A 16,714-nucleotide genomic window follows, 5' to 3' on the forward strand; every position below is an offset into this window, starting at 1 on the left:
TCTTTTCAATCTTGTGGCTACTCCGAAAGGAATGGCCTTGAAAACATGCTTAGGATAGCAGCTAGAAGGTGGAAGATATAAATGACTGTCTGTAGGTTTAGAATAGACGTCTGTCCTAATAAATCCATCGATAAAGTATAATGTAAGATCTAATACATGGAGCTCACGCTCAGAGTAAACTAACTCAAATTTAATAGTAGGATAGAGAGAATTAATGTAATCCGTAAATTTATGTAAAGCAGGAAGGCTTTGCTGCCAAAGATCAAAAACATCGTCACCATATCGCCACCACAGGGACGGCTTTATCTGACTGGAAAATTTAGCTTGGAGATCGATTTCGCCCATGGCAAGATCGGCATAACTGCAGGCATTCTTTGGACCCATAGCTGTGCCATGAATTTGAAGAAAGAAATTATCCTTAAAAACAGAATGGTTGCTTTTCAAACAAATTTTCTCAGCTTCTAAAATGCAAGTAGTGGATGGAAATTTATTTTCTCTGGCATTCAAAGCTTTCCTTACGGCAGTAAGACCAAGTTTGTTATCGATGTTTGGAAACATTGAAACTACATCCCACGAAACCAGTAAGGTGCCAGTTGGAAAAGGGCCGCTAGTATTAATTAAGGTCTTCTATTTTGTTAAGAAGATCGGTGGTGTCCTTAATAAATGATGGCAGTTTTCTGGCAAGTGGTTGTAAATAAAATTCAGTAAAGGCCAATTGCCGTGCCACAGCAAGATGTGATGAGTCTAAGCGGGTTGCCTGTTTTATGGGTTTTGATATTTCCCAAAGCAACTCCTGGTTTCGATTCTTTATTCAATACCCACTTCGCTATTTCAGGAGAGATCTCACCTTTTCCGAGCCATTTAGAACACCAATTGCCTACTAATGACAAATTTTAGCGGTAGGATCCAATTGCAAAGGTTTATAATGCAACTGGTTATTGAGTTGACCAAACATTTTTTCCTCGTATTCGTTTACATCAATTAATACAAATCTAGAGCCTTTATCCTGTATACGAATAACTACTTCAGAGTCATTTTTTAGTTCTTTAAGGGCAGTCCGTTCTTTTTTAGAGGGGTTATCCCTAGCTTGCCTAATGTTCTCAGGATTAACTTGAGTTATTTTTAGCTAATGAGCGGCGTGACACAATCTTTCTACAAATTTACCATCGATAATACCGCTAATAATCTTGGGCATTTAACAAAGATCTTCATAGAGTACACCTCAGTACTTACAGAACAACTAGGATCAACGGATGAACGAGATTTGGAGCCAAAAAGACTCTTCTTTGCTGTTGGTCGTTGAAGCACAGAGTCTAAACGATCGTTAAGCTTCTGGTTGGCCTTCCTCAGTCCCGTCAGTTCCTTCAGAATTGATTCCATTGGACTTGGGGTCGCGTCTTGCTGTGTTGGGGCCTCATCTAAACAACCTTCCCGCGAAGCCATCCTTGCTTTATTTGCCAATCGATTAGACAAGAACCACTACGCAAGCGAATGATCGGAGAGCAAATTCAAATGACGCGCAAAAATAAGTGACGGCCGTTTCAAAACGAGGCACTCGTGCGCAGTAATGGACGGAAGCACTGGTTCCAAGGGTCACTCGCTGTTTACTCGTTCGAGACCCTCCAGTTTACAGAGGTAACAAGTTACTCCTTAGAATTTTTAAAGTACCAATTTTTCGTGTGTGATTACCCAAAGATAAACGTGTAGCTTTTGTGACAATTACCTTCATTTTGCGAAATCGATGATAGTTATTTAACAATAATATAATCATTTTCAAGTACGTTGTTTATACAGTGACATTTAGTTGCGTGACGACCAATTCTAAATTCGGTTTAACCACAAAGGAAATGATAAGAATGTTTCATTGATTAGTTACAGTTATCAATAGCCAATAGGCCTTTTGACTAGTATTATTCAGCTTACAGTGATATACTCATGGTAGCTTTGACACTTAGTTTTAAGTTGGCAGAAATATTAGGGTTACTCTGCGATCAGACTGGTTTTTGGTACTTGAAGACACATTTGAGTCACTTGCTGCGATATATTTAAACTCTAATGATAAATCTAAATGCTCCAATAAATCTAAAGTTTGTTGAATGTTTTGTCAACTCAGGCAGTGGTTATCATTCTGTTTTACAGTGCGACGCGCCTTTCCGTGGCCAGCAGACAAAGTTTTTTTTACAAATTGTTTGCCAATCAGGATGTGTGAATTTGATTGACAGTCACGCCTCCTTGCAGAGTTCGCACAGTTGTAAGTTGATCGCCGTTGCATGGGTTGTTGAGTTGACGTATTTACACGTAATTGTCAAATGTAAAAGTTTGCTGGGTAGGCACGGTAAGGCGCGTTGCACTGAAGCACAACCTTTGCGAAATAAACCAGATCCCGAAATGTTTTGTCGGGGCATTTTTCTTTGTAAAATTTTAACAAGCAAAAGCTTATAGGTGAAACTAGAAGTCACGTCTGTGGGAATAGTATGCTGGAGTCATAGTCGGGGAATCTTGTCACGAAACGAGCTGCACTTCAATTTGAAAGAAATGGAAAACATTGATTCAGTTACTGAAAAGGTAAGCATAGTACGTTTCCGGGTGAGTCCGTCTTCGGAAACACGACGTAAAGAATCCTGTATGTTTAAGCAGACGGAATTGCTGCGGAAATGCGTATGAACACAGTCATTTTTCTCTTTCGCGTTTTACGTTGTATCCGCCCTGCGGAAACGTATCGGAAATGTTAAATTCCCATTTTTCGCTACTTTTCCGAAATGCGGAAACGCCTTTTTTCACCCTGTGATTAGTTAAATGAAAAGCGTTCGTTAATACCGTGAGGATTAAGAGTGCCGATTTGGAAGATGAATTTTTGTTCTAGATTCTTGCGCCTTCCCGTCGTCCCTAGATGTAGGGAAAAGCCGCAGATAGCCATGTGTTCTTTGGAGTGGTAAGGGAGATTAAAATGACGAGCGACTGGCTTAGATGCATCTTTGTCATTCTTCTCAACATCGCGAAGGTGTTCGCGGAATCGGTCACCTAGTCGTCTACCTGTCTCGCCAATGTATAATTTATTGCATAACGTACAGGTTATGCAATAAATGACATTTGCGGAGCTACAAGTGAAACGATCGGTAATCTTAACAGATCGCTTAGGTCCCGATATCTTGCTAGTGTTAACATTTTGCATCTTGAGCGCGCGCATTTGAAAGTGCCGGGTTGCTCGTTAGTTTTGAGAGCGCTTCTAACTAAAAAATTGCCCACGTTTTTGTCGCGTTTGAATTAAATAAGTGGAGGTTACGAAAAGATTCTACCACTCTCGGGATCATTTTGGAGTAATTTAAAATTATTAAGAATGATACTTTTGACTGCGTGATTATGAGGATTGAAAGTGAGGGTGAATGGAATTCTGTCATTCTTATCTTCTTGTGACGTTTGTAGTGTTGACTGTCGATCAAACTGTTGGGCGCTGTGATGCCCGCTTTGACCACAGCGACAGGATAGCCACGTTTTTCGAAGAACTGGCACATCTCCTCTGATTTGCTGGAAAAATCGGAGTCATCACTACATAGACGTCGAAGTCTAAGAAATTGAGAATAAGGAATGGAGTTCTTGACATGTGATGGATGTGATGATGAATACAACAAATAACTGTGAGAATCTGTAAGTTTGTAGTGTACACTGGTACATAGCGAGGTGCCACTAATAGAAACTTTGATATCTAGGAAAGCCAATGAAGTTTCCGAAATTTCCCAGGTATATTTAAGAGCCGGATGAAAAGAATTGACGGAGGTTATAAAATGATCGAGTTCTTCTCTTCTGGATGAAATAGCGCCGATGCAATCGTCGATGTAGTGGCCGTAGAGTTCAGGTTTGGGGCCGTCAGTACTGATTAAAAAATTGGTGTTCAAACATATCCTACAAAAAGATTGGCATAGCTAGGTCGCATTCTTGTGCCCATCGCTACACCATTAATTTGTTTGTAATAGTTGCCGGCGAATGAAAAACAATTTAAAAAAGCGTTAAAACTAGTTCGGCAAGGCGGAGGATCGTTTCCGAGCTTGGTTCTTTGACAGTGCGTTGATCGAAAAAGTGTTTAAGTGCTTGAAGACTTTCGCTATTGGAAATGACTGTGTACAGAGATAAAATGTCCATGGTGAAAATGAGTTTGTCTTGTCCGGAGAAATTGAAATCGCGGAAAATTTTTAGTGCGTGTGTACTGTCTTTAATGTATGATGGCAAAGATTTGACGATAGGCGTCATAATCCTGTCTAAGTAGCTAGAAATGAGTTCGGTGGGGCAACTACTGTGGGCAGAAACGATAGGGCGACCTGGGATGTTAGGTTTGTGAATTTTAGGCAAGAAGTAAATGCACGAAGTTCTAGGGGTGTTGATGATGAGATTAGTGGCAGTGTCCGGTAATTCTTGATTAACTCTGAGATTCTGAATGGTGTCTTTAACAAGTTTTTGATTTTTCTAAGTGAGATCTTTCTGGATTTTGGCATAAAACGAGGTATCCGAAAGTTGCCGCAAAGCTTCTTTTTGGTAAAGGTCGGACCGCCAAATAACTACCGCGCCGCCTTTGTCGGCCGATTTGACAACTATGTCATTGCGTTTACTAAGATTTTTAAGCGCCGCCCACTCTTCCGAGGAAAGGTTGGAGAATTTAGTGTTACGATTGAATTTAAGTTTGTGAATGTCGTGACGGCATTTCTTGGTGAAAAAATCTAAAGAGGCAAATTGTCCCTCTGGGGGAGTATATTTTAGATTTGCGAACTTGAAGTGTTTCAAAAATATCTTTGTTAGAAGTGTCCGAATCGTCCTCTTTGTCATGAAAAAAGGCTTTTAACTGAACGCGGCGAAGGAATTTTTCAACATCTTGCTTAATAGAAAATTCGTTGGTGCGTTTGGTAATAGGGACAAAATTTAGGCCCTTACTGAGAACAGATTTCTCTGAGTCACTAAGCGGAAGATTTTCTGGAATTGTAACTACGGTATTATGGCTATGCAATGTAGTGTCGTCCGTAATTTGCGGACCTATTAATTGTTGAAGTTTTAGAGTCTTGGTTTGGTGTAAATGGTCAAACAGTCCAGAATTAAGTTTTCGGATTTTAGCGCGAATCGATGGTAATAAAACTGCTGGACAGATTTTGGACAGTTCGGAGCGGCACTGAAGATTTTGTTTGTCAAGTACGTTTCGTTTTTGGCACATGGCTCTAATCGTGATCCTCATAATATTACGTGAAAAAGAATTTTGCGCGCATCGAATTTGGTGAAGACATTGATTCGAGTCAGAGAATGTAGACGCATAAAAGTTGGATAATGGAACCAAAAGGTCGAGACAGTAGAAAGCAAATCGTTATCTTGAAGAAGATTACGACATTTTTTAATTTCCAAGACTTGTTTTGATGTTACGAACATCATCTTCAATTACAACCGGAATATTTGAAAAACCCTTTGCACTATATAACAACTAGGCGAAACATACATAAACATTTACTAAGCTCAGAACGTTGTCGTCAAACTTGCTCTGCGGATTGTTTCGAAATCCTTGATTCCGCCCCTACTAAATTTCAACTTAAACTTAAGGAGGTTATGCATATAAATTGGGAAAAGCCTAATTTAAACCAACAAGTTCATCACGTCACCTGACACTTACGCTTTAGGCTTTACATTCTTTCAAACACTTTGTAACTCACTCAAACATGTAATTTTGTCACTTAATCATAATTAATTATGCATGTTTCGCCTAATTGTTGTATGGTCCTGGCTATTATCTAAGATGTATATGCTGCCAAAACCCGGTCAAAAGAAACCTACCGTATACACATACAGAGACCCAAACGTCAAGCACAAAGAGCTTATCTGCCCAGCTGTTTACCTAAGTAACCTGGACTAGGTAAATCAATTCGATCTTTGACGCAACAAATAAATCACTAGAAGAATTCATTTAATAAGAAAATCGTTCAAATCTTAGTAAGTAACCTTGAAGATCATTATTAACACTAAGAAGCTTAGGTTATTTCCAGTTGAGTTCCTTGAAAACGCCAGTTTTGAGTGAGGCAGAAGACAGAGGTCAATGAATGAGTCACTACCCCAAAAGAAACAAAAAATCACACCCCGTAAGTCGACCATTGAGAAAGAAAACTACTAATAAAACAAATTTCTACTTTCGAGCTAAAACACATTGCATGTAGGTACTTAGAATTCTGATTACCGATCCCGCTGTTTGTGATATTATTTGTTGCTCGGATAAATCGTTGATATTCGTCCAGGATTATCAAGAGGGTATAGCATTACAAAAGCCCTAGATTAACACGGAGACACGTAATCTGTCAAAGTTGAAGAATGTTCCGCCCACATCATGATTTAAAGACTTGGGACGAAGTCGACAAGCGCTATTAATATCGTAGTTCATTCCTTCGAAAAACAAAGTACCCATTGAGAATCCCGTAGAAAAGGTGGAATCAGGTAGGTTTTTAGTAAAGGGTAGTATTATGGTTTATCGCACACTTTTTGTTTAGTGATCATAAAAAAACTTCCAGCAAACAATTCTTGGTCTAATTATTGAAACAATCAAAGGAAGACAAAGTGAATGAATCGCACCTTCTGGCTCCGCGAGTGCTCGTAAAAGAATGGAAAAAACAACTTCAGTTTTAAAGCAGGGCTCTATTTCCAAAGGATCTTGATTTTAGCAGCCAAGTCAAAACTTTAAAGAAAACGACAAAACTTTTAAGATTATAAGACATGTTTCGACAGAAATTTCTGTCAGCTTCAGTTGATTAATGTACAAAACGTTAGATAAATCTTAAACTATCCTTTTAATTCTCTTATTGTCACGTTTTATGTACATTCCGTTGTTACTAGCATAATTAGCACTTTTTCCTACTTATAAATTCAAGTTCTAACGCTTTGTACATTAATCAACTGAAGATGACAGAACTTTCTGTCGAAGCATGTCTTATAATCTTAAAAGTTTCCTCGTTTTCTTTAAAGGGCCCTATTTGATGAAAAACTTCAACCTGGTATGTCGTGGATAATGGAACCAAAAGGTCGAGACAGTAGAAAGCAAATCGTTATGTTTTAGAAGATTACCACATTTTTTTTTTTATTTCTAAGACATGTTTTCATGTTACGAACATCATCTTCAGTTACAGAATATTTGAAAAATCGTTTTCACTATATAACAACTCGGCGAAACATGCATAAACATTTACTAAGCTCAGAAGGTTGTCGTCAAACTTGCTCTGCGGATTGTTTCGAAATCCTTGATTCCGCCCATACTAAATTTCAACTTAAACTTAAGGAGGTTATGCATATAAATTGGGAAAAGCCTAATTTAAACCAACAAGTTCATCACGTCACATGACACTTACGCTTTAGGCTTTACATTCTTTCAAACACTTTGTAACTCACTCAAATATGTAAATTGTTTCACTTCATCTCAATTAATTATGCATTTTTTGCCTACTTGTTATATAGTCCTAACGGTTTTTGAAATAATCTGTAACTGGCGATGATGTTCGTAACATCGAAACATGTTTTGGAAAGAAAAAAAAATGTTGTAATCTTCTTAAAGATAACGCTTTGCTTTCTGCTGTCTCGACCTTTTGGTCCCATTATCCACGACATAGCAGCCAGATATGAAGGACGTTTTCAACTTTGTATGTATAGTGATTAAGAAGAGTAAAACCCGCAATAGGATACTGTAAATAATCACACGCAATGTTCACGGATCTCCGAGTTTCGCAGTAAAAGTTTGGCAAACTGTATTACCTTTCTTTGCCCTCTATGTTACTGGAGTTTTTTAAGAAGCTATACTACTATTTCGTGACCTGTCAAATTGCAGGAATGGTCCACCGTTAATGAATTCAATGGGTGTCAGTAAAGAGGTGACTGGGTTGTGTCAACAATATTGATTTCCAATGTAAAAAGAGTGGAAGAATGGGAAAAACAAATCCTCTTTTTTTGTGTATGTGTATTGCAACAATTGACAAACTGTCATTGACAGTTTTATTCTACAAAGGCTAGCCTGCAAGAAGGCTCCCAGGGGTTCGAGGTACATGAAGAGCATGCTTGGCTGCTCGAAAGCAAACGCTAAACAAAGGGAAAAAGGTGCTGTCAGATACGGTTTCACAGTCAGTGGCCACGCCTTGCTATTTTCTAAGATGTATATGGTGCCAAAACCCGGTCAAAAGAAACCTACCGTATACACATACAGAGACCCACACGTCAACCACAAAGAGCTTATCTGCCCAGATGTTGACCTAAGTAACCTGGAGTAAGTAAATCAATTCGATCTTTGACGCAACAAATAAATCACTAGAAGAATTCATTTAAGAAGAAAAGTGTTCAAATTTTAGTAAGTACCTTTGAAGATCATTATTAACACTAACAAGCTTAAGTTATTTCCAGTTGAGTTCCTTGAAAACGCCAGTCTTGAGTGAGGCAGGAGACAGAGGTCAATGAATGAGTCACTAACCCAAAAGAAACGAAAAATCACACCCGTAAGTCGACCATTGAGAAAGAAAACTACTGATAAAACAAATTTCTACTTTCGCGCTAAAACACGTTTAATGTAGGTACTTCGAATTCTGATTACCGATTCCGCTGTTTGTGATATTATTTGTTGCTCGAATAAATCATTGATATTCTTCCAGGATAATCGAGAGGGTATAGCATTACAAAAGCTCTCGATTATTGCGGAGACACGTGATGTATCAAAGTTGAAGAATGTTCCGCCCACGAGTCTCATGATTTAGAGACTTGTGACGAAGTCGACAAGCTATTTATATCGTAGTTTATTCCTTTGAAAAACAAAGTACCCATTGAGAATCCCGGAGAAAAGGTGGAAACAGGTAGGTTTTTAGTAAAGGGTAGTATTATGGTTTATCGCACACTTTTTGTTTAGTGATCTTAAAAAAACTTCCAGCAAACAATTCTTGGTCTAATTATTGAAACAATCAAAGGAAGACAAAGTGAATGAATCGCACCTCCTGGCTCCGCGAGTGCTCGTAGAAGAATGGAAAAAACAAATTCAGTTTTAAAGCAGGGCTCTATTTCCAAAGGATCTTGATATTAGCAGGCAAGTCAGAACTTTGAAGAAAACGACAAAACTTTTAAGATTATAAGACATGTTTCGACAGAAATGTCTATCATCTTTAGTTGATTAATGTACAAAACGTTAGATAAATCTTAAACTATCCTTTTAATTCTCACATTGTCACGTTTTTTGTACATTCTATTGTTACTAGCATAATTATCACTTTTTCCTACTTATAAATTCAAGTTCTAACGCTTTGTACATTAATCAACTGAAGATGACAGAAGTTTCTGTCGAAACATGTCTTATAATCTTAAAAGTTTTGTCGTTTTCTTTAAAGGGCTTCAGTTGATGAAAAACTTGAGTCTTCGTACTGTCTTCATTACTGTAGGTGACTTTCAGAACGAATTCTATGAATAAGTGGCGGGGTATTCAGAAGATGAGCTGTACTTTTTTCTTTTTCTATTTTTTACTTTTTTGTCTGCACTTTTAGTGGAACACTTCTTATTCTTACTGATGTTAGTCTTTAGAAATCTATATTTGTGAAAGAGCAGTCGCTGTGTTATTTTAATAGGATGACGTGGCCAGTATCTTTGAAACCGCAGCTGACAACACAGGCCCTTCGTGTACCTCGAACCACTGAGAGCCTGCGCGCAGGCTAGTCTTTGTTGAATAAAAGTGCCAATTATTATTCACAATTGTTGCAAAATAGGAAACACGATTTGATTTCTTTTCTTCCATCCGTTTTATGTTGGAAGTAGATATTAGGGGCTTTAAGCAAATCACTACGGCGACCTCTACTACGGCGGTCGTGGATGCGGAGTCCTGGGGAGAGTACGTCATGCACACCTCTAACAGTTCGATGTAACATGAAAAGTAGGTTTAGCTGTTTACTAATAAATTTGTAACAATGTATGTTGCGTCTTTTTCATCTGAACTGGAGGGTGACACACCTCAAACAGTTTGATGTAACGTGAAAAGTAGGTTTAGCCGTTTACTAGATAATTTGTAACAATGCATGTTGCGTTTTTTCACTTGAACTGGCGGGTTTTTATTCTCTTTAATCATGTTAATAGCCGATAAGAGGCCGTCCTGGCCTGTATTAATGCTTCGAAAAGGTTACGTTGGAATGCATAAGGCCACCTAAGCCGGAACGGCCAAAATTCAGAGACTTTGCCGAGTGCGCTGCAAAATGTACGTGTACATGTATATATTTATGTTAATTCTTATTCCAGTAAAGGACCAATCGACCCTTAAATGACGGCAAACTGTGATATAAAGTTGCCTTAATCTTTCTTTTTTTAAATATGATTGTCTGAGTCACAAAGAAGTGTTGTTTCTTGTATTGTACATCGTTTAATGCTCCTTCACCCAGTAGCGGTTTTGTTCTTACAAAATCCTCCCATGCAACGATTACTTGCAGGTATAGTGCACCCAACTAAACCCTCAATTCTTTCTGGACAAGGTTGTAGAGTCGCTAGAACCTAGTTTAATGGCCTAGCTCCAATGAGTCTCCTGTAGGGGAGCATTCCAACTAGTAAATGGAAGATCATACGTTTGACTACTTCGATGGAGCACTCGCGGACTGTTTTTCCGAGTTTGCCTGCGACACTACCGATGAATTCATATTTCTTCCGCCAATGAAGTTACGGCGATCGCGTGGAACCACTGGCGGGAACGAACGATAGTCGTTTTCTATTAAAAAACTAACATGACAAAGCTTTAAAAAAGGCAAAATAAATTATAATACAAAAGGAGTACTCAAACCTGGATAAAAATTCATTATAGCGAGAAAATTTTGTTCAGTGCACTATAAAATAAATCGTAAGATCTTTTCCAAAGTGGGGTCAAAGGGAAGAAAATTAGATCCCAATAAAAAGGTGTAATCCCAATAAAAATTTGTGAAAGTTCTCTTAAAAACTCGTTTAAAAAAACCCACCATAATCTATTAATTCCTAATTGAATTCGATCTAGATGATGCTATTTTCTTTACAATTCACTGTCGCCTCGATTGCCCAATGCACACAAAAATTCAACATACGTCAGCGCTATTGGCAAACAGAATTAAGACGAAACGCTTCAGCGTCAGTGATTAAGATGAGAAGGCCAAAGGAAAGTAAACCCAAGCAACTACATCATCTGTCAGAGAGTAACTTAAAGTGCTACATATTCCCTATGATCATTAGCCCTAGTAATCGAAACGACCAGTTGCGCTTAATGCTAAGAAATCGTGTTGTTGAATTGATATTTCACCGCCTTACAGTCTTGAATTTAATTCTCGTGAGTTTTGTTTTAGGTCGATGAAGGCATATTTGTGACAACAGTTTTCGAGGACACCCAACGAGCAAATTACCCAAAAAGCCTTTGAGAGACATGCCTAAGCTCCTTGTAATGTATAAAGACTGTCTAAAGCGATATTTTTCTAACCTAGAAAAGTCTGATCTGTTCGGATATCTTAGCTGAAAATTAAAGTGCCTGAAAATTTTAGGGAATGATATCTTCATTTCAGAAAATGCTAGCTAAACGTTACCTTCCAAGAACTTTAACCGAACCATTATTAGAGCAGTTTGACTGTCCCGAACACATATTTCCCGGAAGATTATCGTTGGGTGCCCCTGAGTTTTCACAGAACTTGCGATAACTCAAGGTTTGCAAACAATCACGCCGGCGATATATCGCAAATCCTACCCAATGTAGAGTTATTATGCCATAAATTTATATTGTAAAAAATAGAGATCAAGGTTGTTTTGAACGGGTCCAAATACCTGACTCTACAAGGGAACGTTAACAGCTGGCAGCAAGTGGAAATTTGAGAAATTTGCAATTTCCTCGGAGCAAACTGCAAAGTGGCGCGCAAATGAACAACTGGCTTTACTGTAAAATATAATTTTCGGTCCTACATATATGTTTCTTGCATCAAGTTGTATATTTTGATGTCTCCCATCCAGATACTAACCCCTCCGGACAGGAGATAACTTCATCGAAATTTTGTCGTGGAAGTGTCAGACTCAAAGTACACGCTTTGATTTTCTGTGAAAAAGAAGTTGAACCTCATCTCAAGCCTCAATCCAATGTTTCTTGATTCCCATTTATTTTCTTCAATCTTTGTGGGTTTAGTATTTTACATAATGCGTTCTGGGAAACAAAACGCAGTTCAGTTGGCGGTTATGGAATAAAGCAATGTGCCAAGTTACTGCACTAACACAGGTACGCAATGCGTACAAATTTTTATATATTTTCAATGCATGATTTGAAACCAACATGTTAATCGATTAGCTGGCCAAGCTCCACGACCGAATTTCCACTCAAACACTGTCAGAGCAACCGAGACTCGCGTTGACCTGGGAATTTCCTAAGAAATTTCGCTAGTAACACCGTTGGCTCAAAAGAGAATCTCGCTGGCATAGAAACGCACCGTGCAGTGAAAAAATGCGTCGGTTTTACAGGCCTGAAAAAGGGTGTTTTTTATCGAGGGAGATCTCATTTAAATATGCCCGATGACAGCCCTGTTTAATTAGATCCAATCAGACATTTTTGCGCCAGTGAATTGTTTGGCACCGAACAGACATTGTGTCGCTGCTACTTGTCTCCTAGTGTGTCTCGCCTTAATTAAAAGGTGCTGTCAATAGTAGGTTCGTGTTATTCAGACTAGTAGGGCGGAAAGAAGACAGCAACCGGGTAACATTCAGGTTTGGAGACGGTATGTTTGTCAGTTATAGTGACGACTTGAATAACAGGACAACGAAACGCAGAATCAGTGAATCACGTTCAACTTACGATTTCAGTGTTGAAGCCGAATAATAACTATTTGCTCCATTGAAGAGTGCATTAGAATAATCCATCACGAAAAGCGAACCGTCGAATACTCGTAGTACTGCTCTAGAGCTTGTTGTTCTATTGAGGTGTAAGAAAATAATATTTTGCATATCTGTCAAAACTGTTGTTTCGTCTTTATTTGACAGACTGCCATGGCTCACAACACTGTCCTACACATTGCACTGTGCCTGTTGGTTCTTAATTCCTTGTGCTATCATACACTTGCCCGCTCATTTAAAGAGTGTACTTGGAAGAGAGAGGACGGCAAAGATCAAGGTGTCATAGAGGTGAGTCATTCAACTATCGGCTAAAAGGTTAACGGAACTTAAACAATCCTTGATCCCTGAACTAAGTAAACTGAGCTGCTGGCTGAAAGCCAACAAGGTTAGTTTAAATGTTGCCAAAACTAAGCTTATGATTATTGGGTCAAGGCAGAGATTGTCTGTCCAAAATTAAGCTGTGGGGCGTTACCATAGATGCTCAACTTACTTGGTGCAAACAAGTTGAAGAAATATGCAAGAAAGTATCCTCAGCTATAGGCGCCCTGAAACGGGTGCGACCCTTTATTCCAAAAGAAACTGCCATTTACATTTATAATGCTCTGATTTTGCCATGTTTCCATTATTGGAGCCCGGTTTGGGACTGTTTTAGTGGCAACCTGAGTGATAAGCTCCAAAAATTGCAGAATCGTGCAGCTAGAGTATTTACAAAATTGCCTTTTGATACGAACTCGAACCACCTCCTAACCACCCTTAACTGGCAGAGGCTATCAATTCGACGAAAGAAACGGAAAGCCTTAATGAATGGACATGGCCCAGATTATCTTCAACTTATATTCTGCTCATGCGCAATTGAAATCACGCTCTTGTGAGAAAATGGCAGATCGGTTCCCCGAGCTGTCAGAGAATGATTCGACATCTTTATTTGATCGAAAGAACAGTGAGAATACTAAGAAAGGAACAAAATTTCAACATATTTCGAAAGTATCTGGAGAAAAGAAAGGTAGACGAAGAGTCACTAGTGTCATCGATGCGAAGGACAGGTTTACCAATGCATATGTACCGAAGAGATTTTATGCTGAAGCCAGAAAAAAGAATGGCGAGCTTTACGCCAAAGCTTCACTTGTCGGGATACACTTTGAAAACTGTGAAATTCTTCAGCTTTGCTGATGCCTAGACTATTAAACGTTTGACTGTAAGTACAATATTAAGTCTACAAATATGATTATGCTGATTATACTGACCTCGGTTATCGCAAAATATCGTGATTTGTCAGTGTCTCGCAGATCAATTACTTGCCTCAGTCTTCGGCTTCGGCAAATAATTGATCTGCTCGACACTGACAAATCACGATATTTTGCTCAACCTCGTCCAATAATTGTTAATTAATCTGTATTCCATTTGTAAAATAATTCAATATATTTTATTTTTTAAATATTCGTCAAATCTTTCATTGTTATCCAACTATTAAAATCCTCACTGTATCCTTTCCATTTTACCAAAGCTACTTTCTTTTTATAATCTCTTTTTATAACTTTAAATAAATCTTGTTTGGCTTTTAATAATTCAGGCTCATAAAAACTGCCTTGTATCTCTTCATCATTGAGATCTTTTAGTTTGTAAGTGATTGGATTAGTGTATTGGATCTTATCAACTGTGAATATTTCTTCAGTCCAATTTGGTGTCTAACCTTTGTGAAAAGTCTTTCTTTTATATTTGGTAATTCGAACCTTATCACCAATTTTAAATTTTGGTTTCTCTTTTCGCTGTTCCTTCATTCTTTTTATTTGAAGCTTCTGTTGGTGTCATTTTTATTGAACTTTGTTCAGTGTTATTATACTGTTTTAATATTTTAGGAAGCATGTCTAAATATTGTGTATTACCTTGTATAGTAAACTGTTTCCACATTTTGTTTTTAATCGTACGATTCCATCTTTCGACTTCACTAGAATTTTCTTCATTTTCTGTTGAATATAGTGCTATTTTAGTATTAGCTAAGAGTTCTTTCACATGTTTGTTATAAAACTCTGCGCCTTTATCAGTCCATAAAAACTGAGGTTTTCTACCATCTTTAAAAATGCTTTGAAATGCTTCTTTCACAGTCTCTCCTTGTTCATTTCTCAATGGTACAATCCAACCATATTTACTAAAAACATCTATTACCATAAGAAGATATTTGTATCCTTTGTTCCATTTACTAAATTGCTGCATTTCAACTAAGTCCGCAGCCCATATTTCATCGATATGATTTGAGATAACTCGCCGCCGAGTAAATTTTCGTTTTTTTTACTGGACGGCTTTTTACGTTTTTGCCTTAACACCAAGACCTAGTAATTTTTTAGCTTGCATAGTATACTTGACTGGTGCTGAAAACCATGGTCTTTGACTAAAAGGAATATCTCCCATTGATTTGACCATGGCATCATCAGCTTCATGCTTTTTAGATAAATCATTTCCAGCTTGACTATATGCTATATCATGTTGCTGGCAAATAGCATCTAATTTATTGATAGGATCACGGTATTTTGGATCACCACTATTCTTTCTTCTAGGTTTGTACCAGGTCCACAGTAATTGTATTTTTTACCAGTTGGAGTTCTTAAATGCAATTCTCCAAGCTTTGATAAATGTTTTTGAATATCAATAGCACTGCCATCAAGGTCTTTTCTGTTTGTTTTATTTTATTTTTTTTGGTCGTATTTTGTCGAAAATTGATTAAGACGTTCTGAACCAACTTTACTTACAAGAGGATTCAATTTGTTCACACCATGATTAATAATTTTTCGCTGTAATTTTTGGTCTTTCAAAGCTTCTGATCCATAGTATCTTCCCATTTCAATAGCTTTCTTACCAAGATAAGGGTACTCCTTTGGTTAAAAATAATTCTGCTGCTGCATTACCAACATCCCTTAAAATCCCTTTGCCAGCCGTCTCTGACTGGCTGATTAGTTTCCCTGATTTTTAACAAATCTTGTTTTTCTTATTCCGCATTCAGCACAAGTACAAAAGAACATTAGTGTACCATTTTAGCTGTGTTATAACCTGAAGGTTCAACACATTAAGTTTGTTTTTTTCTGTTTAACGCAATATGATTTCATTTTGTTAAATATATAAATTACATATTTTTGAAATAATTGATTATAAAACGATTCTTGACCCATTGATCATTCATATCAAATTTGGTATTATGGATTGTTTCTAACATGCTTTTTCCATTTTGTCTTTCCAATAAGTAATAAAGGCACCAATATCCACATAAAACACTTAATTTTTCTTGAATTTCATCTCCTGAATATATTATTTGTTTGTTGCTTGTATTAAGATAAGTTCTTTCGGTGTTTTTAAACCAAAAGAGTCAAAATATTCTATGTGTCTATCAATATTTCGATAACAAACCCAATGTGTGCCTTGTTCAATCATTGTATCTAAATTTATTATGCCACATTCTTTAAAAATTTGTTTTGGAAGATCATCTCTTGAATAAATGCCACCAAAATGTTTTACACCAAGCTCTTTAACCTAATCAATCAAATCAAAGTTGCTCAATGGTTTATTGAAAAATTTTATATTAACTGACCTAATATTGGGATTTTGTTCCATGTTTGACTTTGTAATATGCCTAACATTTGAAGTTAGTAATCCTTTTCCCTTTTTTGATGGTGTTTTTTTTTTTTAATTCCAAAACCAACTCGATTTTCCCATGATCCATGAATTGGTGGAATCCCATAATTTGGTTTATTTCAAACATCATAATTTAATAACGAACTGTTTTTTTTTTAGGAACATATACAGGTAATGATCTATGAGATCGTGATCCATCAACTTGTAATCCTTTACCAAACAGTTTTGGAAGCAAATTCATAGCTATTGGTAT

General features: G+C 37.5%; 1 protein-coding gene across 3 annotated transcripts in view; it reads left to right on the forward strand.

Annotated features, from left to right (window-relative positions):
* Positions 1-6,332: 6,332 nt before the first annotated feature.
* LOC138054552 (collagen triple helix repeat-containing protein 1-like) overlaps positions 6,333-16,714 on the forward strand; it is a 24,634-nt gene continuing 14,252 nt past the window's right edge. Inside the window, exons 1-2 of one of the 3 annotated variants that reach the window (XR_011133297.1) lie at positions 6,333-6,453; positions 12,988-13,128. Coding sequence is in view for 1 of the 3 variants with exons in the window: in XM_068901066.1 (XP_068757167.1) it covers positions 8,448-8,489; positions 12,988-13,128 (183 nt within the window). In the remaining 2 variants the exon portion in view is untranslated. Of the gene's footprint in view, positions 6,454-8,393; positions 8,490-8,731; positions 8,841-12,987; positions 13,129-16,714 lie in introns of those variants that run through there. The other 2 variants (XM_068901066.1, XR_011133298.1) reach the window with 2 other exon arrangements.

This window comes from Montipora capricornis, chromosome 6 (genome assembly GCF_036669925.1).
Source record: "Montipora capricornis isolate CH-2021 chromosome 6, ASM3666992v2, whole genome shotgun sequence".
Taxonomy (NCBI): Eukaryota; Metazoa; Cnidaria; class Anthozoa; order Scleractinia; family Acroporidae; genus Montipora; species Montipora capricornis.